Source organism: Cyprinus carpio, unplaced genomic scaffold, assembly GCF_018340385.1.
Source record: "Cyprinus carpio isolate SPL01 unplaced genomic scaffold, ASM1834038v1 S000006738, whole genome shotgun sequence".
NCBI classification, from domain to species: Eukaryota; Metazoa; Chordata; class Actinopteri; order Cypriniformes; family Cyprinidae; genus Cyprinus; species Cyprinus carpio.
This window is the reverse complement of record NW_024879337.1, coordinates 225,617-246,593: the sequence shown is the minus strand read 5'-3', so window position 1 is coordinate 246,593 and position 20,977 is coordinate 225,617. Positions and strand designations below refer to the sequence as shown.

The 20,977-nt window shown below is 34.6% G+C and overlaps 1 protein-coding gene and 1 long non-coding RNA gene across 2 annotated transcripts; one reads left to right on the top strand and one right to left on the bottom strand.

Annotated features, from left to right (window-relative positions):
* Window positions 1-16,275: 16,275 nt before the first annotated feature.
* Window positions 16,276-17,551, top strand: LOC122144608. The gene is made up of 2 exons (XR_006159779.1): window positions 16,276-16,696; window positions 17,235-17,551. It is a non-coding gene; the product is annotated as an uncharacterized LOC122144608 (long non-coding RNA).
* A 2,000-nt stretch (window positions 17,552-19,551) lies between these two features.
* Window positions 19,552-20,673, bottom strand: LOC109075658 (trace amine-associated receptor 4-like). Its single transcript, XM_042755635.1, has one exon. The coding sequence runs from the start codon at window positions 20,590-20,592 to the stop codon at window positions 19,552-19,554; it is 1,041 nt and encodes a 346-aa protein (XP_042611569.1). The 5' UTR covers window positions 20,593-20,673.
* Between the last annotated feature and the right edge of the window lie 304 nt (window positions 20,674-20,977).

Genomic DNA, 20,977 nt, shown 5'->3' with positions numbered 1-20,977 from the left:
CACATCTAATCCAGATGCTGACAATTATAATCATAATTATAAAAGGAATTGTTTTATGGGAAATGTTTAGTAAAGACTAATATCCAAAGAAAGATAAATATATATATATATAGAACATGCTGATCCATTTTAACAACATAAATGTACTTAGTGTAGCATGGTTTTCTCCATATATACCCTCATATTTGAAATAACCCCTCCTACACTCCTCAGTTTAAACCCATGGTTACAAAAACAACATGAACTCAGGAGATCAAAAAAAATAATCAGACCCAGTTCATAAAATGTGATCCGACATGCTTTCACAATCCGTTCCCTTGGATTTGTAAACTCACGGATTTGTGGCCCCGCCCCCACCGGCAGATCCATTTGTGTTTAGGAAACATTATTTTTTCATAGTATCCTATGAGACCATGATCCGCACTCACAAAATAGACTTCTTTTTAGCGTTTATTATATATTAATCACCAATAGGATAAGACTCCACCGCCTGTGTTTTTATAGCCTAAAATAAAACGCTAAAAAGAAGAATAGAAAATTCCCTGAATTTAAAAAGAAAAATAAACAGAGTTTGAGAGAAGAAGGTAAAAAAGCAATTCAAAACAAATAATGTGCCGGTTATGTTGTCATTCCTTTGCTCTCTAACTGAATGCAATGTTATAATAGGCCTAATATTTAATAATAACATTAACAGTGAAGCATGCATCTAACTCTGGGGGAAAAAGCTTAGTATAATAAAATCACCTAAATAAGTCTTCATGTTAAGAAAGAACTGTAAACAAACACATTTCCAAAACTGTAAAAGGTTATTTAAAAATAAAGCATTCATGAATTATTTTATGACAAATATTTTACTGTCATTTATTTAGCCTATAAAATAAGCTAAAAATAATAAAAACTATTATTTTTTATCATTATTAGCTATATATTATTATACAGGTTATGCATGAAGCTTTTATCCAGAACGACTTACAAAAGAGGAACAAATTATTCCAGAGTCAGTCACAATGCCAGGTTTATAATACAATAATAATCAAGTGCTAACATTATCACAAATTAAACAAGATTTTGATGCACATCTTTCTTATTAAATCGTTGTATTCCACATTGTACTATAATTGAGAGACAATCACTTAAGACACTTTGCTGTAGGTCTATTCCACATAATAATATTCACTAAAACAGTATGTTAACACGTAGGCTACCCTAGGAGCTTGCTGCATGAATCCGTGAGTACAGTTTACAAATCCGAGGGAACAGATTGCAAAAGCGTGCGCATGGATTATGAATTCGTGGGTTCAGATTCAAAAACCGAAGGTACGGTTTACAAAATCTGAGCACATGGATTGGATATTCAAGGGTACAGTTTATTAATCCGTGGGCACGATTTGTTAAACCGAGGGAACAGTTTAAGAATTTGTGAGTACGGTTTACAAACTGAGGGGACGGATTGCAAAACCGTTGCCACGGATTGTATTTTTTTCACCTACAGGTGACCTCCCGGGCTCCGTAAAATTCTGTACAGAAGATGTGTAATAGCACCCACTACCGTATAACAATGAAAACAGGGAGCACAAGTATAGCTCAAATATATTTAAACGTAGTATAGGTCAAGTATACTTAAATGTCATTTTAAGTATATTTCTGAGAAGAACATAAAGCCCATGTCTAAGAAGTACATAAAAAGTAGACTGAAAGTATACTGTCCTATTTTTTAGTTTTTGTAAGTGTAAACGAACTGAAAAGAAGCTTTGAGCATGAGTATAGAAGATGTAGTTTGACTTACTGGAGGTCACTCCAGTAATTATATCCATTATATATATATATATATATATATATATATATATATATATATATATATATATATATATATAATGGATATGGATAATATATATATATATATACAGCCAATAAGATTCCAATTCCAGAACTAGTTGTTTTCTCTAGAGATCCTCTGAAGTAAAATGACTGGAAACTCTCCTTCCAGACGTTAACTGATCACAAGAACTTGCCAGCCCATGAAAAAACTCTTCTTTCTACACAAATATGTGAGTGGTCAAGCCAAGAGAGCTACTGAAAGACACTTCCTGGTTGGAACAGAGATTCTTACACAGCTGCTTGGAACATACTTGATGACCGGTTTGGCAATCTCTTTGTAGTTGGCAAGTTGTATCGTGACAAAATACAGTCATGGCACAAGATTGCTACCAAAGATAGCAAAGACCTCTGTGAGTTTGTAGATATCCTAAGCAATGTTTGAGCCATGCCATGCCTTATGTTCAAGGTTTACAAGCTCTGAATGACGGTTTTGAAAATCAAAGGATATCAGCCAAATTGCCAGAATGGTTAAGTTCACGTTGGAATAGAGCAGCCACCAAGTTACAAGATGAATACAGAAGATTCCCTGATTTCAAATACTTTGTCGAGTTTTCTCAACAAAGAAGCTAGAATCAATCACCTCAATGCAAGCAATAAATCTAGCAGAGCAAGAAAGTTTCAAGGACACAGATCAAGATCATTGTAAGTTTCAAAGGAATCGCAACTAAACTGCTAAGACAGTCACCACTTGTTCCAGTAAAAAAGACAAGTATTATGTGTGTCTTTTGTAAGAGATGTTGTCACACTCTTCATAAGTGTCACAAGACTATGGAAAGAAGACTATGTTGAAGAAAGACTGAAGTTTGTACAGTAGGAGAAGTTGTGCTTTGTTCATAATTCAAAAGACTGGACCTCTAGGAGGTGTGTGAAAAATGTGTGAAGTGTCACCAAACGTGCCTACATCAGGATTGTGTATATAAATACCCAGGACGAAAAGCTAGAAACAGTCAAGATGAGACCAAGGTCAATCACGGATCTACAGACAAAACAGCTGAATCACAGAAGGGGTCTAAAGGGGTCTAAAGAGTCTAAAGCCCTATTCGCATGGGATTAGTATTGTCTGGGGACCTTGTGTGATTTTGAAATTACCCCCCCCCCCACATCTGAATTCCATGTGGTGCATTCGCACGGGACAAGCAAAGCATGTGATTTTACTCGAATATTATCTCAGAACCTCGGTTTTCGGCAAAATATGGTAGGTCTTTTGCGGGTGCATTTTTACTTTACAAATTACAGACATGGCCGAAAAATGGATTAAGATCACATACAACCTCCGCAATTATTACAAATAACTGGAGGTCACCAGGTAATACTAAAACATCCCACTTCCGCCAACTTAAGCCTTTGACTTCAAACAGAGTAGTTCAAGAAAGGAACAGCACTCACACTTCATCGATCATTCCAGTATATGTCTCAACAATAGCTGAACCAAAGAAGGAGATTTTAGTGTATGCCTTGCTTGATACCCAGAGCGACACTACTTTCATTTTAAAGGATACAGCTGAGACACTTGATATCAAGAAAGCACCAGTCATCCTCAAAATCACTACAATAACTTCCAAAATGAAGGTTGTGTCCAGACACAAATTGAATGGGCTTCAAGTGAGAGGTATTAAGTCTGAAGTGAAAATTAAACTTCCAATGACCTACACTAGAGACTACATATCTGTCAATAGATCTCATATACCCACATGTGAAAACCGCAAAGAACTGGCCTCATCTAGAACTTCTGGCAGATGAAATGGCTCCTCCACTTTCCTCAAGCCTTACTCCCCAGAGATGTTCTCAGCAGTAACAAAGATCAGCCATTTGCACAAAGATCTGTGTTTGGTTGGAGGATCATTGGATACAACCAGTACGATCGTGACTATGAAGATAAAATTGAAAAGGAGTGAAATTATATCCTTATGAAATTAATTATTTGTGAAGCCAAACACTCAGGAGCTCTCGCAATGCAAATGCCATGCCAACAAATAAGAAGATCTAGAAGAAAGACCATTTGCTCTTCGGTCCTTTCACCCATCCTTCCCCCCTGGGCACATGGTCCAGGCAACTAAAAGTTGCTATGCTTTTTTACTACCAAGATGCATTTTTTTGAGTTATTCCATAACGGACACAAACAAAACTGTCCCTGAAGAACTGAAACGTAAACAAAGGAATTATTATCCATATAACAACGTTATTACTTCGTTGGACTAAACCTATTCTTTGGGATGTCGTTCAGTGGACCCTTACCTTACTAACTAAAGCGGGATTTATAGCTGTGGATGCGTTTGCGATAAGCCTATTCGATGAATCTGGAACGTACTGCTTTTTGATTCTTTATGTTTTGATGTGTTCTGCTTACACAAATTTAGCAAATACATTCTTTATGAGCTTTCAATTTAAAAACAATGATCCGTCGTAGATGTTTGAGGCTTAGATCTTTATAATGATATATAGTTTGTAAAGATGAATTTTGTCCCGTTTCATTTAATCTATTTGTAATCATTGACGCATGCAAACAATGACAGTTCAGTGTGTCGGCGTCCAGATGCGGGTTAACAGCTTCCTAGTCTTTGTGCGATTGGTAAATTGGTCTCAGTTTTACAGTAGTTACTTGTATTATGAGAAATATTGAAAACTGTTGTAGATTTGTGTTCTCCTGAGGAAGGGTTGTGTCCCACTTTAGGGTCTGTGAGAATGCTTATCTGTCTCCAAGTCAGGTGCGACCCTGGGGCCACGAGAACCTAACAAAACAAAGGGTCTTTTATGATTTTACAACTGATTTGAAGATTTCTTTGTTTTTCTTATTTGGGTATATAAGGGAAGTGACATAACATTGCTGGGTGATTCTGTAGCCAGAAAGCTATGGAATTACATTTGGTATAATAAAAATGAACCTAACTTTATGGAACTGAACGTAACTTTTTCAGAAACTATCAAAAATATGCCATTACAAAAGAAGAAAAACACAATGAAAATGAAAAAAATTAACTCAGTCGCACAAATTTAACAGGCTCTTCAAATATGCTTCATTCTTTGTTGATCTTTTTTAAAGATTCGTTTTTTGCTAATCGTGGATTCTGAATGCATTGCCACAGATTTCACTTACATTTCACAGTTTTTCGTTTGGTGTTTTGTTTTGTAACAATATAAAAACTCCATAATAACGGGAAGAACATTAAAATACAACTTTAACATTCAAATCAATCTTTAATAACCAAATAAACAGAAAACAGCGCGACAGCCCCTCACGGGCGACTGCTGCGCACAAATAAATGCAAACCACAAAATAAAACCCAGGCCTGGTCCTCTCTCGTCCTTCACTGTCGTCGCTCCTCTTTTGTATCCTCCCGATCTCCTCCGTGGGACTCGAGACCGGTGAGTGGAGCAGGTGTCGCTCATTTCCCAATCACTCCACCGGCCTCGCTCCGTTCCCACGGCTCTCGGCCCGCCATTGTGGACGTTTCTCCTGTTACTATCTCGTGACATACCAGGGTCAGTTGTGTCGCTTCACTGCCATTCATAAATCCTTTCCCGTGGCCTCATGGGATAGTAAAGTGTCCATCGATTGCTCACTTCAAAATCCATGCTTTTACTTCCACTAAGAACAAAATAATAATATTTATATGAAATGAAATGAAAATTCACCCTATTTATTTTGTAAATGCATGTTTTAAATCTTTTCGTGAGACTTTCATCCATGTCCAAAAAATTAAAACCTTGTAATGTTAAGTAAAAATGTCATATTTTGATCTTCCAGTGAAAACTAAAGATGACTACACATTTTGTCATTGCAACTTATTACACTGAATGCTCAAGCATGTGCCTGAGGCTCTGATATATTTGCTACACAAAATAAATAAAATGTATTTTTTTTTGTTATACAATGTTACTGTATATCTTAAATCATTAAGGCATGGCATAACAATATTACTTTCTGTAAAGCTGGTTTGAAACTATATGTGTGGCGAAAGAATACATTTGATTTGACTTTAATATAAGGTACTAATAACTAACAACATACTTCAGAAAATGAAAGCATTTGTGCCTTTGGAACTGAGTTTTCCAGTTACTCCTGTTTCAAGAAATCTTTGCATTCTACATTCTTTTTATTACAAAAAAGATAGACCAAGCATATATATTTACTTTAAATAGATCAGTAAGCTGTTAGTGACTTCTCTGAAAAGAATTCATGTCAGTACAATCACTTTGAGTTTCTCAATGACTTTGCATGCTTCCTTGTAAAAAAAAAAAAAAAGCATGTTGTACAGTACATACTTGACACTGATCAGTGTGCTGTCAGAGCCTTCCCTGAAATTATCATTATTTAGATGTGTTTTTGATCAGTCACACACTTAATCAGGAAGTGACGCTAATAAATTGACTGTAGTGTGACTGTTGAATTTGAATGAATCTGTTATTGACTTGGTAGCAATTTACAAGAAAACAAAGTTGAATGTATAAATGCTATCCTTTCTTTGTTGAACGGGTCTTATCAGAAAAGGCTATCTGTTAGCTTTCACATTTATCTTCCATTAGATGTATTTTTAATTCACAATTTCAATTAGCGCAATTTGAAGGGTAATGGAAACATGCCTGATGATGCTTTGGCAAATATGGCTATCATTTTGTCAGTATAAACAGATATCCAATATAATGCAAAAACAAAATCTCACATTTTCAGATTCTCTGGACACTCAAAAGTTCAGAGAATGTAAAAAACTACATTATTATTCGAAAACAAAGTTGATTGTACATCGCTGCCGTTTTCTTCCACCATGGAGAAAGATGAATTTTGCAGCCAAATGGTCTACTACAGCATCTGTCCAATCCTTGGCCCTTTGATTTAGCACGCATGCTTTGACACAGTGAACTGGTGCTTTGTTTAATTTGTGTTTTTTTTCTGACTTTGAACTGTTTAGTTTTTGTAGGTTTTTTGCTTTGTCAGTTTTAGCTGATGTGTTGCTTTTGGTGTTTTATTTTATAGGATAGTGGATGTAAATCAGAAAAGTTAAATGAGAATGAGAATGGCATCAGCCATGAGAACAGACTCAAAGTAAAACCTATTCTTTTGGAATTTACTATGACAAAATTTTTGACATTTAAATTTAAAATAAATAAAGTGTGTAAAATTGTAATGCATGCTAAAACACATTTTATTTGCCGTTTCCTTTCAGCTAAATAAAACTGTTATTAAAAAACATAATGTAGCTACATGTATATAGTAGACTGAAGAAGCCAGTTTATTGGGGATTACTGTGAGTACATTTAGAAGGAAATGAAAAGAAAAGACCAGAGTGATTCTCTTCTCAAATTTCATGTCTTTCTGACATCTGAACATGCGGCTGTTACCACAAATACTCTCATCCCTACAGTGACATCAAAGTGGTCAAACCTGAAGTGTTTTATGTTTCATTCTGACTTAAAAAAAAAAAAAAAAAAAAAAAAAAAAAAAATAGAGCTGCCCACAGGGATGACTGAAAGATACAACTACGAATAACTTAAGTACAACTTTCAAATCGAACAAAATATTTGTATTTATTTGTATTTTTGTTCAGAAATTTAGTTTTTCTGAGTTTCAAATGAAGATAAGCTGCTGAATTGAGGATTTTAGTACATTTATGTGGCATGATCATTACTATGGAAAGATGTATGAAGGTCAAGTTTCAATTATGTGTTCGTTTATTCTTTCTGCGCCTCTGATGCTCGTTCAAAAGGTCAAGTGTGCTGGATTTAAATGATCCACCGCCATCTGATCATTTGACTTCAAGTGTCTTTAAGTGTGCTTGTATAAATGTTTACAAATGTTACATGCTTCAAGACCTTGTTTCTTTTTCTCAGAAGTTTTTTTTATCAGGTTCAGATATTTCCAATGCTATCTCACGGCCAATTCCTATGTGTTTTACGAGGTGGCTAATTTGTATGAATTTGTACCACCTCACTCTTACAATTTTGTGTGATTTCTGTAATGGGTAAGTTTGGGGTGGGGTTAGGTGTGGTCCTTCCTACGAATTCATAATTATTTGCCAGCTCACCACAAACAAAACCAAACATAGTTCGTAAATAAACTGAAACAAACCCACCCATTCATTTCTTTTTTCACACAAAACAAAATACAGAAACAATCACACACATTCAAACAAACCAAAATTTTTCATCCTCAACAATTTATACATCACATGATTTTAATGTATTCAGTGTCCCTACATTTCTCAAACCATGTTTGCCTACTGCTCCAAAGCTCTGACAACATCTTAACTTTCATGATACAGCATTGTAACATTTTTATGTTATACAAAATATCCATTGTAAGGTATACATTAATTTTACTTATGCATTTCCTGAGAATCAAACCCATAACCTTGGCATTACCAGCACCAGGGGCGTATAGTGTCTGGTTATTCAGGGTATGCACATGCATATGGGCCTGGGCTGATTGGGGGCCCGCCCGAAGGGGACCATTTAATTAAAATGAGGGAATGAAACAGTGCGGGAACATGGAGCGAGGAATGCCTATTGCTTTCATATGTCACGATTTGCTACAGTGCCCTAACACTTACATATGAAACTTGCTGTGGTAGAACTGCATCGTTTTTTAAAACTACTTGGAAACGCTGCATTGCCACGTCCAAATAAAATAATAATTAATCATTAATTCTCTTTCTTTCATTTTAATTACCTTTTACCGAAAGACTATTGAAAGTATAGCCATTCTTTCCATTGAGAATACACAAAGCCTTAAATTGAAGACCAAGGACATTGTGGATGAATTTGCCGAAAGTAAAGCCTGGAGAATTAAATTCAATTCAATGAATTACAACTAAAATGAGTGAGTGTTCTTCCTTTCTTGTTGCGTTTTGGGCAAATTGCAAATCCAAGAGTTTGCATTACTGCATTAAGTAATTTAATAAATTGTGATTTTTTAGAATAAAATCAAAATTACGAGATTGAGAAAGCTTTGTTATATTGCGTGAATTCAATTAATCAATGTGTTTTATTGACTATTTTCGAAACACTTATTGATCGACCGATTAGCCTACATGAGACATTTGTCACAAGTTGTTCTGTTTTTTTTCAACATGTCTTCTGATATTCATTCATGTTTATCTCGTGCTGGAACTAATAAAAAATAGATGATTGATTCACATGCCACTTGAACTGTTCAAATGTTTTTTGAACAGTTCAAGTGGCATGTGAATCAATCAGTTTGAATTTGAACAGTTTTTGAAGCCGTTCAAATGTTTTTGCATATGGGCTGACTTACTACACCACTGGCCAGCACCATGCTCTCATCTCACAACTTCATTACTTTACTTGATAAGTGAAAGTAGCCCATGTGAGTCAGATTTCTGACATCTGAACATGCCAAAGGCTGTTACCACAAATACTCATATTAATGCTATAAAGAATTCAAGTTAATTTGGCTTTTAGTTAAAATAGGTTATTTTTTTTAATTATATATATTTTTGGAATAATTTAACATTGGCGTTATTTATTTAAATACTCAATGTTGGGGTTAAATAACTATACTGATGCATGTTCTACACTGAAAAATAACTACAAAAACAACACATGTCACATGACAAAGTAACACATGTTTCTTTGTCAACTGATTACAAAAGTATGTTTGAGATCTTCTCCCAGGCCAAAAAAGGTTAGAAAGTGACAGAGAAAAGTTTAGGCTTAAGGGAACAGGCACATGGGTAATTGGATTTTGGTTGGGTTAGGATTTTGGAAAGGGGAGTGGGTTAAGGTTATGGTTTAGGTTAATGAGTGGAGCAGGTGTCGCTCATTTCCCAATCACTCCACCGGCCTCGCTCCGTTCCCACGGCTCTCGGCCCCGCCCCACTCGTCACAAACATGTTGAGTTAGTATATCTGAAATTCATCCATGGTACCCATATTCATACTATATAGAACATACTTTTTTAATGGTCACAAAATAAGTTCAAATTCTAATGTAGTACCTACTCAGACAGTACGTGATTTCGGATGCACCAATAGATACCTGACAACACACACACACACCTGACAACAAGTTAATTGGGGCCTATTTTTACAGACTTCAAGTGTTCAGGCTAGCAACAGAGAACTTGACAATTTATGGGATGTTGTTTTGTGTTAAATGAGGTTCAAAGATATCTTGTTATACTGACAAAGTGATACCCTTATCTGCCACAATGTTGCCAGTGAGATACTGTAAATGGGAGTGCCAACAGACAGCCTTCTCCAAGTGTCACAGACCTGTTCTGCAGCTTTGTTTTCTTGCAAATCACTTCCAAAGCAAAAACAGTTTCATTAAATCTGACAGTTTTTCACAGACAATTAATTAGTCTTACTTCCTGATCAGGGGTGTGACTGATCAAACGTACATCTAAATAACAATGTGGTTTCAGGGAAGGCGCTAGCAGCACACTGTTCTAAGTCAAGTATATAGAACATGCAAAGTGATTGAGAAATGTCCCAAATGTCAATGAGAAAGTTTACTGTATGGTATATCATATATGGCCCTATGACATCACAGCACAGCAAAGATGGTGATGTTGGGTCCTCATTGACCATTTTCCTTGCTTTTCTCCTTGTTTTACTAAGGTTAAAGCCTCAGTAGATCTGACTGAAGTGTTAACTGAATTGATGAGAGCACTGATCTTATTTTAGAAATGTTTAAAATCAGTTGAGATTTTATCAACACATAAGCTTGTTTTATTGATGTGAAAATGCTGTCAAATAACTAATATTACACCTATATTTAGCTCCATATATTGCCTTACTAGTGATTTTGCCCTGCCCACGAACAGCCCATAAACAGTGATCGGTTCAGATCTTCTATAAATCAGTTACCTTGTTATATTTTAATTTGGGATTCTGATGAACATGTCTTCTCTAGAGGTCTGGGGTTCTATATTGGGTCTGGATTAATAATGACAGGCAAACATATTTTCAAGAAATATAAAATAATATTAATGTATTTGTGTTTTTCCCAACTAAAAAAAAAGAATGTTTAATTTACAATATTAAACCCAAAAAAATATTTAAAAAAAGATGATATTGCTATAATTAAATTGCAAGATAACTGTGATCAACTTCTAAACATAAAACATATATATAAATTAGATGAAAATGAAAAATGTTATTTCTACAAACTAAACGCATGGGATTTCATAAAAGCTGAATGTATAACAATAAATTCCGAAACAAATCTGAGGACAAATGATTGGCTTGGAGACAAACAGGAGACAAAGGAGATAGTTGGACTATTTTTACAAGTTCTGGTAAATGTGTTGGAATGTATGTTAGACGCATACAAAAAGAACCCAAAGAAAATATTAATATACCTTTATATGGAATATCTTTACGACTATTATTTTTAACAATTACTTTTTTAAATTTTTTAAATTGTTTTATTATTTTTTTTTTTTATTATCTATAGAATATCAAATCTCACAATCTCTAAAATAAAATATAATAATATTTTATTTGTGCCCACCCATCAAAATTGGCGGCCTTTCTGTGTGGAGTTTGCATGTTCTCCCCAACAGAGTGAGGTTTTTAAAGTTCCAAACAACAGAATTTCTAGTTTTAGAGGGACCAAAGAGAATCACCTCAGTTTTAGCATTGTTGAGCTGCAGGAAAGTTATTTGACATCCAGCTTGAGTTTTTTTAAAGCAATGGCTAGACAACTGCATGCTTCAAAAAACGCAGGGACAGTGCCAGAAAAACTAAGCAAGAATTAATAATTACTTGAATACTAGAACCAATTGTATCAAAAGCCCCTTTAAGAAATTTAGAGGGAACAGCATCACAAGTTGAAGTTGAAGATTTCGTCTGCATCACTAATTCCCTTAACTCAGAGAGAGACACCGGCTGTGACAGCTGCACAAGGCTGCTCAAGTCAACCAAAGAACTAGAACAAATAGGAAAAATTGAAGATCAAATGCCAGCAATCTTTTTTAGTAAAAAAAATCTCAAAAATCTCTCACAAATATCTGGTGATTGTTCAAATTCATACGAGATGTGAGGATTAATTATTGAATTTATAGTGCTAAATAACATTTTAGGGGTATGAGAATTGTATAACAATTGATAATATCAGAAAAGTATTTAGCTCTAACTATTTTTGCTGCCTTCTGAAAGTTCACCAGGGATTCTTGTGTCAAAAGAGACATTAAGATGTTTTTTTTATTTTAATTTTTTTTTTCATTGCTGCTCTGCTTTCCGACAAATCTGTCTAAGCGAACGAATGGAGTCATCCAGTCATGGTTGTGATTTAAATTTAGGACATTTATATTTCAGGGGAGCTATTGAATCCAGGATATCTGAACAAGAAGAGTTAAAGAGAGAAATGAGATCATCTGGACTCGTTGTAAAGCTTCAGAAAGGGGCAATTTTTGAATTTGTAACAAGCACATCAGTGCAGGTTTTGACACTTACGGTTGCTGTTGAGGAAGGAGATGAAGATTGCTGAAAAAAGACTTTCATTTGGGTCTGTTCCTCGCGATCATATGAATTCTGAAGATTTGGATTACAACATATGAAAAAAAAAAAAATACTTTTGTGCATTTTTGGTGTATTTCATGGTTCTGTTGTAAGTCACAGCATGCCTGAAAAAAATGCTTTTTGTGTCCCATGGCAAAAATATTAAATAATAACTAATGATTAAACAATTACAGAAATGTTATACATTTTAAGGTTTTAAAGTGTAGTCTTGTTTAACAATATGTAATCCTTCGAAATGGGTTGGCAGCAGAAATCACACAGAACAGAATGAAATGTTATTTCAGATTGAGTAATGTGATTAAAAACATAATGTCACTGATATGACAACTGATTACAATATAATAAAAAAATATTAATGCTGTGATTTTAATATTCATAAGGATTCATTTATAAGTCTTTAAAGTTGTTAATCCGTAAATATTTAACAATTTTAGATGTAGCCAAAATGCCAGTATTGTGCATTTAGATGCTGTCAATACGTCAAGTATGACTCAGTGTCTATGTAAACATAAGGAAATGTTCATTACATAAAAATACATACGAATACTTTTGAGATCACGTTGTCAGTACAGCAAGATACGGTGAGTGATTGAGAAACTTAAAGTAGTTCTAATGGCATGAATGCTTTCACTTTCTTGAAGACATTTGCTGGTTACACAGTTGAATGATGAAAGGCATTAGGACAATATAAGGGACACCCTCTAGTTACATTAGAAAGTTTTGTCTAGTAACCAGTGCTTTACATAAAACACCTTCATCCTAATCAGCTTGAAAATAATATTTAATAAGATTATCAAAATGATTACATAAGATTATACCAACAAGTACATTTTTAATGGTCATGGTTTCACTTTTTTTTTTTTTTTTTTTTTTTTTGAACTAAGTTATATTTCCTTATGCCTCCAAAAAACCCTCCCAAAAAAAAAAAAAAAAAAAAAAAAAAAAAAAACAGCCCACAAAGGCTGATTGGTTCAGATCCATTATAAATCACCAAGATGTCCAGGTGATCTTTGAAGCTACTAAAAAGAACATGGTAAGTATCACTTTTTTTAAGACAATTGGCAACACAACTTTCAGCAAATATCTACTTATCTAACTTAACTATCTATAGTTTTATATTTCCAAAGATAAAACAAAATAGATATCTAACTACGGAGCCCCTCTGGTCCCACTTTGTCAAAAAAAAAAAAAAAAACTTATCTTGTGGCCTCAAGATACTAACTCGTGGCCTCAAGATAGTGAAGTGTCTGACACATGGACCCTTTGTTATTAAACTGGACCCTGTACTGTAGTGCAATGTAATAGTTCACATTCTGTGCAATATTCTCTGTTTTAATATTCAGTGTAATATAGTTTGCTGCAGTTCTGCTTCTATTTATTTACTAGTAGTTCATCACAATCAATTCAATTCTGTTAATGCAGTAATGTAAATCTTGTAAGCTGCATATCCATAGTCCTTTATAATTCTTCGTGGCCTCAAGATACTAACTCGTGGCCTCAAGATACTAACTCGTGGCCTCAAGATAAGTAACTCGTGGCCTCAAGATACTAACTCGTGGCCTCAAGATACTAACTCGTGGCCTCAAGATACTAACTCGTGGCCTCAAGATAAGTAACTCGTGGCCTCAAGATAGTGAAGTGTCTGACACATGGACCCTTTGTTATTAAACTGGACCCTGTACTGTAGTGCAATGTAATACTTCACATTCTGTGCAATATTCTCTGTTTTAATATTCAGTGTAATATAGTTTGCTGCAGCTCTGCTTCTATTTATTTACTAGTACTGTTCATCACAATCAATTCAATTCTGTTAATACAGTAAATCTTGTAGGCTGCATATCCATAGTCCTTTATAATTCTTCTTCATATTTTATAGCATATATTTACACTTTTTACATGTATATAGGCTACTTGTTTATTTACCAACTTCTATTATTATTTATATTCCTTTAAATGTCTTGATTTCAACATCAACTGTGACACAAGAATTGTCCCCCGAGTTATCAATATCAATAAAGATCAATAAAGTATTTCTGATTCTGATTTTAAGTTAGCCTATAGTAGTGTGCAGACTGGTTAATTACTTATTATTGAAGTGTTTCACATTTTGGAAAAGCATGTCCGTGTAGCCTACGATAAAACGTCAGCAGAGGGTGTTCTAGGCTTAGGTCACGGTACCTCCATCTGGCTGGCTGTATGTATTTATGTGTATTTCCCGGTATTTCCCAGCCAGTACTTGTGACATTACGTGCAAAGTATGAATTAATAGGATCTTGCCAGGACGTTGCCATTTTTAATATACAAAAGTTGGTGTTTTGAGGTGTAAACAATCGTCACCTACATGGCAGATAGTTGTTGTGCGATTGGATGCACACTTGGATGCATTTTGTCAGTGTTTGTTGCCCGCCAGGTATCCATGGTAGTCACGTGACTACAAAGTATGAATTGCGTGTTTACGTTAATCACAACAACAAAGTTGTCAGGCGTCTATGTCATCTGGGGAGATTTACGTTACAAAGATTAACCGAGTGTTGTATTATGTATCATTGCAATTACTTGGTTTTGTTTAACTCAGAAACACATATGCTATAAAATATGAAGAAGAATTATAAAGGACTATGGATATGCAGCCTACAAGATTTACATTACTGTATTAAAAGAATTGAATTGATTACAATGAACAACACTACAGGGTCCAGTTTAATAACAAAGGGTCCATGTGTCAGACACTTCACTATCTTGAAGTATTACATTGCACTACAGTACAGGGTCCAGTTTAATAACAAAGGGTCCATGTGTCAGACACTTCACTATCTTGAGGCCACGAGTTAGTATCTTGAGGCCACGAGTTAGTATCTTGAGGCCACGAGTTAGTATCTTGAGGCCACGAGTTAGTATCTTGAGGCCACGAGTTAGTATCTTGAGGCCACAAGATAAGTTTTTTTTTTTTTTTTTTTGACAAAGTGGGACCAGAGGGGCTCCATAAAGAGGGGCTCCGTATACAGATAATCATTTACACTGAGTGGTGTTGGAACACACAGTTCTTATATATTAGTTATTAAAATATAGGGATAATCCACAGCTAGCTGTGCATTAAATTATTTTAATTTACAATGTGGAGGCAAAGAACCACTCAACGCGAAGTGGACCAGCATTGACAGGTTAAAAGTTGTTGTTTGCAACGCAATGTTTGAGTGGAAGGGAAAAAAATGATGGTTATTTTCATCAGTTATGGCTTGTTAGCTCTAGCGTTCTGCCCACTTCAGGTCAGACACAGATATCAAATTGTGATGTAAGATCACATTTATTTGAATTAATGAATTATAACGTGATTAAAATGACTTGAGTATGGAATATATATATATATATATATATATATATATATATATATATATATATATATATATATATATATATACAGTACAGACCAAAAGTTTGGAAACTTGTAGAAAAAAATGTAATATTGTGATATATATATATATATTGTGATATATATACATATATATTATCGACCAGATGTCAAACAAATATTTATTTTACATTATATATTCAACAATTAAGTCTATTGTTTTAAGTTTAAGTGTTTTAAGTATAAGTATTGGAAGCACTTTATTATTGTCTAATAACTTGCATTAACTTTTGTTTTCTCAGATTTGCATAATGGACAATGTTATTATTAAGGAAATTGGTTTATATCTATTAAAACAAATGTTAAGTGCATTTGTGAAAAGTTTCATTTCAAAAATATTTTATAATAATAAAAAAAATACTAAAATCGAAAAAACCATTTATTAAAATAATTATTGTATAAATGTATAATAATATAGTATGTTAAGAATATATATATAGTATGTTAAAAGAATATTCAGTTTCTCAATCCTGCTCCTTGGGTTAAATCTGGTGTGGTAGATAAGGGAGACATCTAGGATGTGTGTGAGAGTCGCGGTGGCAGGGTTGGGTTGGGAAGCCATAGTGCAGGGCCACCAGGGGCAGTATTGAGAAACACTTTAAAACACCTACAAACATTTGACAGTGAGGGACAGCTTTTACACAACTGGCATGGCTACAATTCTCAGAAATATTAATGTTGTCCATTATTCAGTAGCTTCCCGGAGAGAGATCTTCATGTGTTTTGCCCACAACAAAACTTTGTAAGTTATTTAATAAAATATTGTTAAAACAACATGCACAAGTGTTTTGTAGAATAATTTATCATTTAAATTATATTAAATTAAATGTCAAATTCCACATGTAATTTCAGGTGTTGTATGTTGGTCTGGAGCAGGTGGAACCTTCATAAAGATGATTAAGAGTAGGAATGCTCTTGAAAGCTTTTGGTATGTAGATAAAGGTTAGGATCATGATTTTTCAGTAGTATTACAGCACACCGTGAGTGTACTTTAGCACCGTTTGTTTCCCTAAGAAACTTTCAGTGATGAGTTCTTAAAAGAACCATTGTTTTTCTTATTGTGGAGAACATTTTAATCTAAAGAACCTTTTTCCACTATAAAGAATCTTTTGAGCACATCAATGCCAATAAAGAACCATTCTTTTTAAGAGTGTAATAACAGGAGACAATGAAAACAAAAACAAAATACAATGTAACTAAATGAAACTGACATGTAGCCTAATTACATATACAAATGTTTTAATATTTAAATATAAAAATTGCTATTTACAATTTTAATAACTGTGGAAACCTCATCACAGTTTTTTGAAAAGGTTAGGCCCACTACATGACCAAGACTAAACCTTATTAAAAGGCATCAAATCCAAATTGAATCTCTGACAAAATGTTTATTTTAATTTTTTTTGTTTGTTTTTACTTATTGACAAGTGTATATATCTTTAAGTCTATCTCTCTCTCTCATGCAGGAAACAACTAGAACCACCTCCAGACTGCATACAACACTTTAAGGCAAACACATCTCTCTTCGTTAAATCTCTTTCTGGCGGTTCGAATGCCAGAGCGGACTCAGTGGAACAGTACACAAGCAGTGCGAGCAACTGAAATTGTTAACTGCAACTGACCCACAAAGACTGCCTTGCTAAAGACAACGCAGGGCCGTCCTTAGGGTGGTGCCACACTGGGCCCCAAGGTTTAGGGAATGGACCGATTGGGCAGTTTGCCCCCAACCCCAACCTGGCCTCACACTGGGTCCACGCTAGCTTGGGATGACACTGGCACGACGGTAAGCCTTTTGATCATATATAGCAGATAAAAAAAATAAACAAATTACATTGTAGTTAACTTACTTGCATAGTGAGAGCTGAGTCAAAGCTTTTCAATAAAATTATTTAAATTGTGCAGTAATCAAATGAATTTTGTTGAGTCTGTGTTAGATGTGTAATTTTAACTAGTTTTTGACTAGTTACCATCTGTATAATATTGTGTTTAAATTTAAGAAAATATTATACGATTAGAATTTTGTTAAAATGTCTTGCAAAAAAATTGTGCAAAAAATAATAATAAGATCTATATTAAGATATCTCTTTCTCTTTCTCCAGAACCATAAAATTCCTTGCCATCGCTGTTTTTTGTAAAGCACAAGATAAAGACAAAGCACGAGACTAGGGGTGCTCCGATTGATCATCAGTACCTATTTCTGTGAGATGTAATTTCATGAACGGTGTGAACAACCCCACACCTGCACAATTCACATCTCAATATTCAAAAATCTCACAAAATAATCACAAAAACTTTACGTGAGACATAATTTCACAAACAGCGAGAGGGAATCACAGCGCGCTCTCTCAGTGAGTGAATCACTGTGCATGCTCTCTTTCTCTTTCCCTCTCAAAATGTGCAGATATTGCTTTATGTGATTGACGATCGATGATCAGCTCCAAAAATCCTAATCCGGGCACCCTTACACGAGATCACTCTGCTGTGAGGGTGTATGGCAGATGCCAAGACATGTTGGCAATGTTCAAGAGAAATGCCTGACATGCCAACGTGTACAACCCGAGAAGAAATCAGAATAAATGGTGAAGAATATGAGCATCAGCTCATACATCATGAAATAATAAATGATGAGCATTGCAATGTGTCTGTGGTCATTTTTCAATACTGGTCTTTTAAAAGAGAATATTTTTGAAATTGCATTTGTACTTGACATTCGTACAGCTTAGGTATAGGTTCTACATTTCAAAACTAATTTGATAGTAGCATATAGGCCTAAATATGGTAATATAATGTAAAAAAAAAGTTTGAAACATAAAACTTAAAAAGTAACTTAAAACAGAAAGTGAAACAAAATGCATCTTTTCATAAAGTAGTATCAGTATAACCATGTCTTATACATTTTGTTTAAAGTTCCAACCTTCTTCAGCACATCTGCACGTGTATTTTCATGTGATCCTAAAGAGCTTGATTAGCTGGTTCAGGTGTGTTTGATTAGAGCTAAACTCTGCAGGACAGTAGATCACAAGCAGCAAGGCTGAAAAGCTCTGAATTATAATATTAGCAATATGACAACCAGATTGCCTCACTTTCTTAGTCAAAAAATGTCCCCTGTCCAAATATTGTCCACAAGATGGAGACAAATGCACACTAAATAATACAAAATAAAAGTGTAGGACCTGGTTTTGCAGACGGTTTAGATTAAGCCAGAAGAAAATTAGGACAATTAAATAGCTTTCATACACAAACCTGTACTCAAGGTTGATTGCAGGGCTAAAAATTATTTCTGGTGTGCATCTTGAGATAAAACAATGGCACTGACATGTTTTAATATTTTAGTTAGGACAGCTCAAACATGCATTCTAGCCTAAATAACACAGTTTTATCTGGATAAGACAGGGGACTGTGATTGATGAATACTTTTAGACAGAATTCTGAAAAGACAATGTTACTTTTTTATATTACTAATTAATAGTAAAAACATGCCTTATACTTAGTAATGTAAACCCAACATTAAGCATTAAATAACTTCAATTTTAAATCATTAAAAAAAACAATGATGACCTATATTAACTAAAAGTTAAAATAACTTTTGCATGTCACATAAACACCAGTATTTGCAGTAAAAATCATTTTATTTTTTACAACAAAATATAAATATTTTAGTTTTGTCAATATTTCAGTAATCCAGATGGGTTAGTCTGTTTGTGGAGACCTTTAGAGAAAATGCATGTCAGGCCAAATTATTTCTTACAATAGAATTTACGTGCTTATTTTTAATAAAAAAATTTAAACTGATTCAAGTATAAAGTTGCTTGAGTCATTGCAGGCACAGATATAAGTGGATATGAGAATTTTAAAAGCTTTCTGAAAGCGAGGATAGAAGAAACCATAGATTAGTGGGTTACAAGTGGAATTAAAGTATCCAAACCAAACCAAAGCATCAAACACATCACCAGGAGTCACGAAATTGAGGAAAGGATCTACAGCAGTGGCAGTAAAAAAAGGCAACCAGCAGAAATAAAAAACACCCATGACAATGGCCAGAGTTTTAGCTGCCTTTCCTTCTCTTTCAGTAGAGCTTTGGATCTTCAACCCTCCTGTTGCCATCACAGTCACTCTTTCTGACATAACCTTTGCGTGTTTTCGTGCAACATGAAAGATTTTCATGTACAGAGAGCTCATAATCGTCCCGGGAAGAAAGAATGTGAGAAGTGAACAAATAAGACCCCATTGTTTGTTAAAAAACAAAACACAACTTCCCACACAGTAAACCTGCATGATGAACGACTCCAAGCCAATTTTGTTTACCCCTGAAAACACAATAGAAAAGCTGTAGAGAAATGAAAAAAGCCATGTGAAGGTAGTAAATACAGACACAATGTTGTTTGTGACCCTCATTTTGTACCTCAGGGGGTCACAAATGGCCATGTACCTGTCGACAGATATTAAACTGAGATGTATTAAAGAAGAGATGCTGAAAGTCATGTCCAAACTAGAATGCACTTTACACACAACATCTCCCAGATACCAGCAGCCTTCAACAGATCGCACCATACTGTACGGCATGACCAAAGAACCCAGCAGACAATCGCTGGCAGCCAGAGAGCGAACAATCAGATGAGTTGGAGACTGAAGCTGTTTGAACTGAGAGATGGAGATGATGATCAGCAGGTTCCCAAAAACTGTTGTGAGGATCATCAGCACCATGAAAACATACATCGCCACTTTAAGTGCAGGGAGGCGGTGAGCTCTGAGACAGGAGTCCGGCAGGAGTGGATAGCAGAGAAACACATTCTCAGGGTAAATGCCAGTTTCATTTAAAGTCATAACTAAGATATAATCTGGTACACAAGATCAAAACACAAACTTTCCTTTGTAAATGTAAAAAAAAAAAAAATCACACAGATAATCAACCACGGTCAGAGAGACCAAAATACAAAGAAAATGATATGTACATGCACATAAGAAGATGATGATACGACATATAAGGAATCAGAAATCTAGTTTGTGTTATATATGTACTCAAGAATCCAAACGGGTAACGCCCTTACTCGCATAAACATATTGAATATGCAAAAAAATTGTGCAGTAACTGTGATACACGGAGTGACCCCATGTGGTGACAAAAAATAAATAAATACAACATTCGTTCATTCATTCAGTTTTATTTTTTCATTTCAAATTTATTCATAAGGTAAATATCAGAAGCATT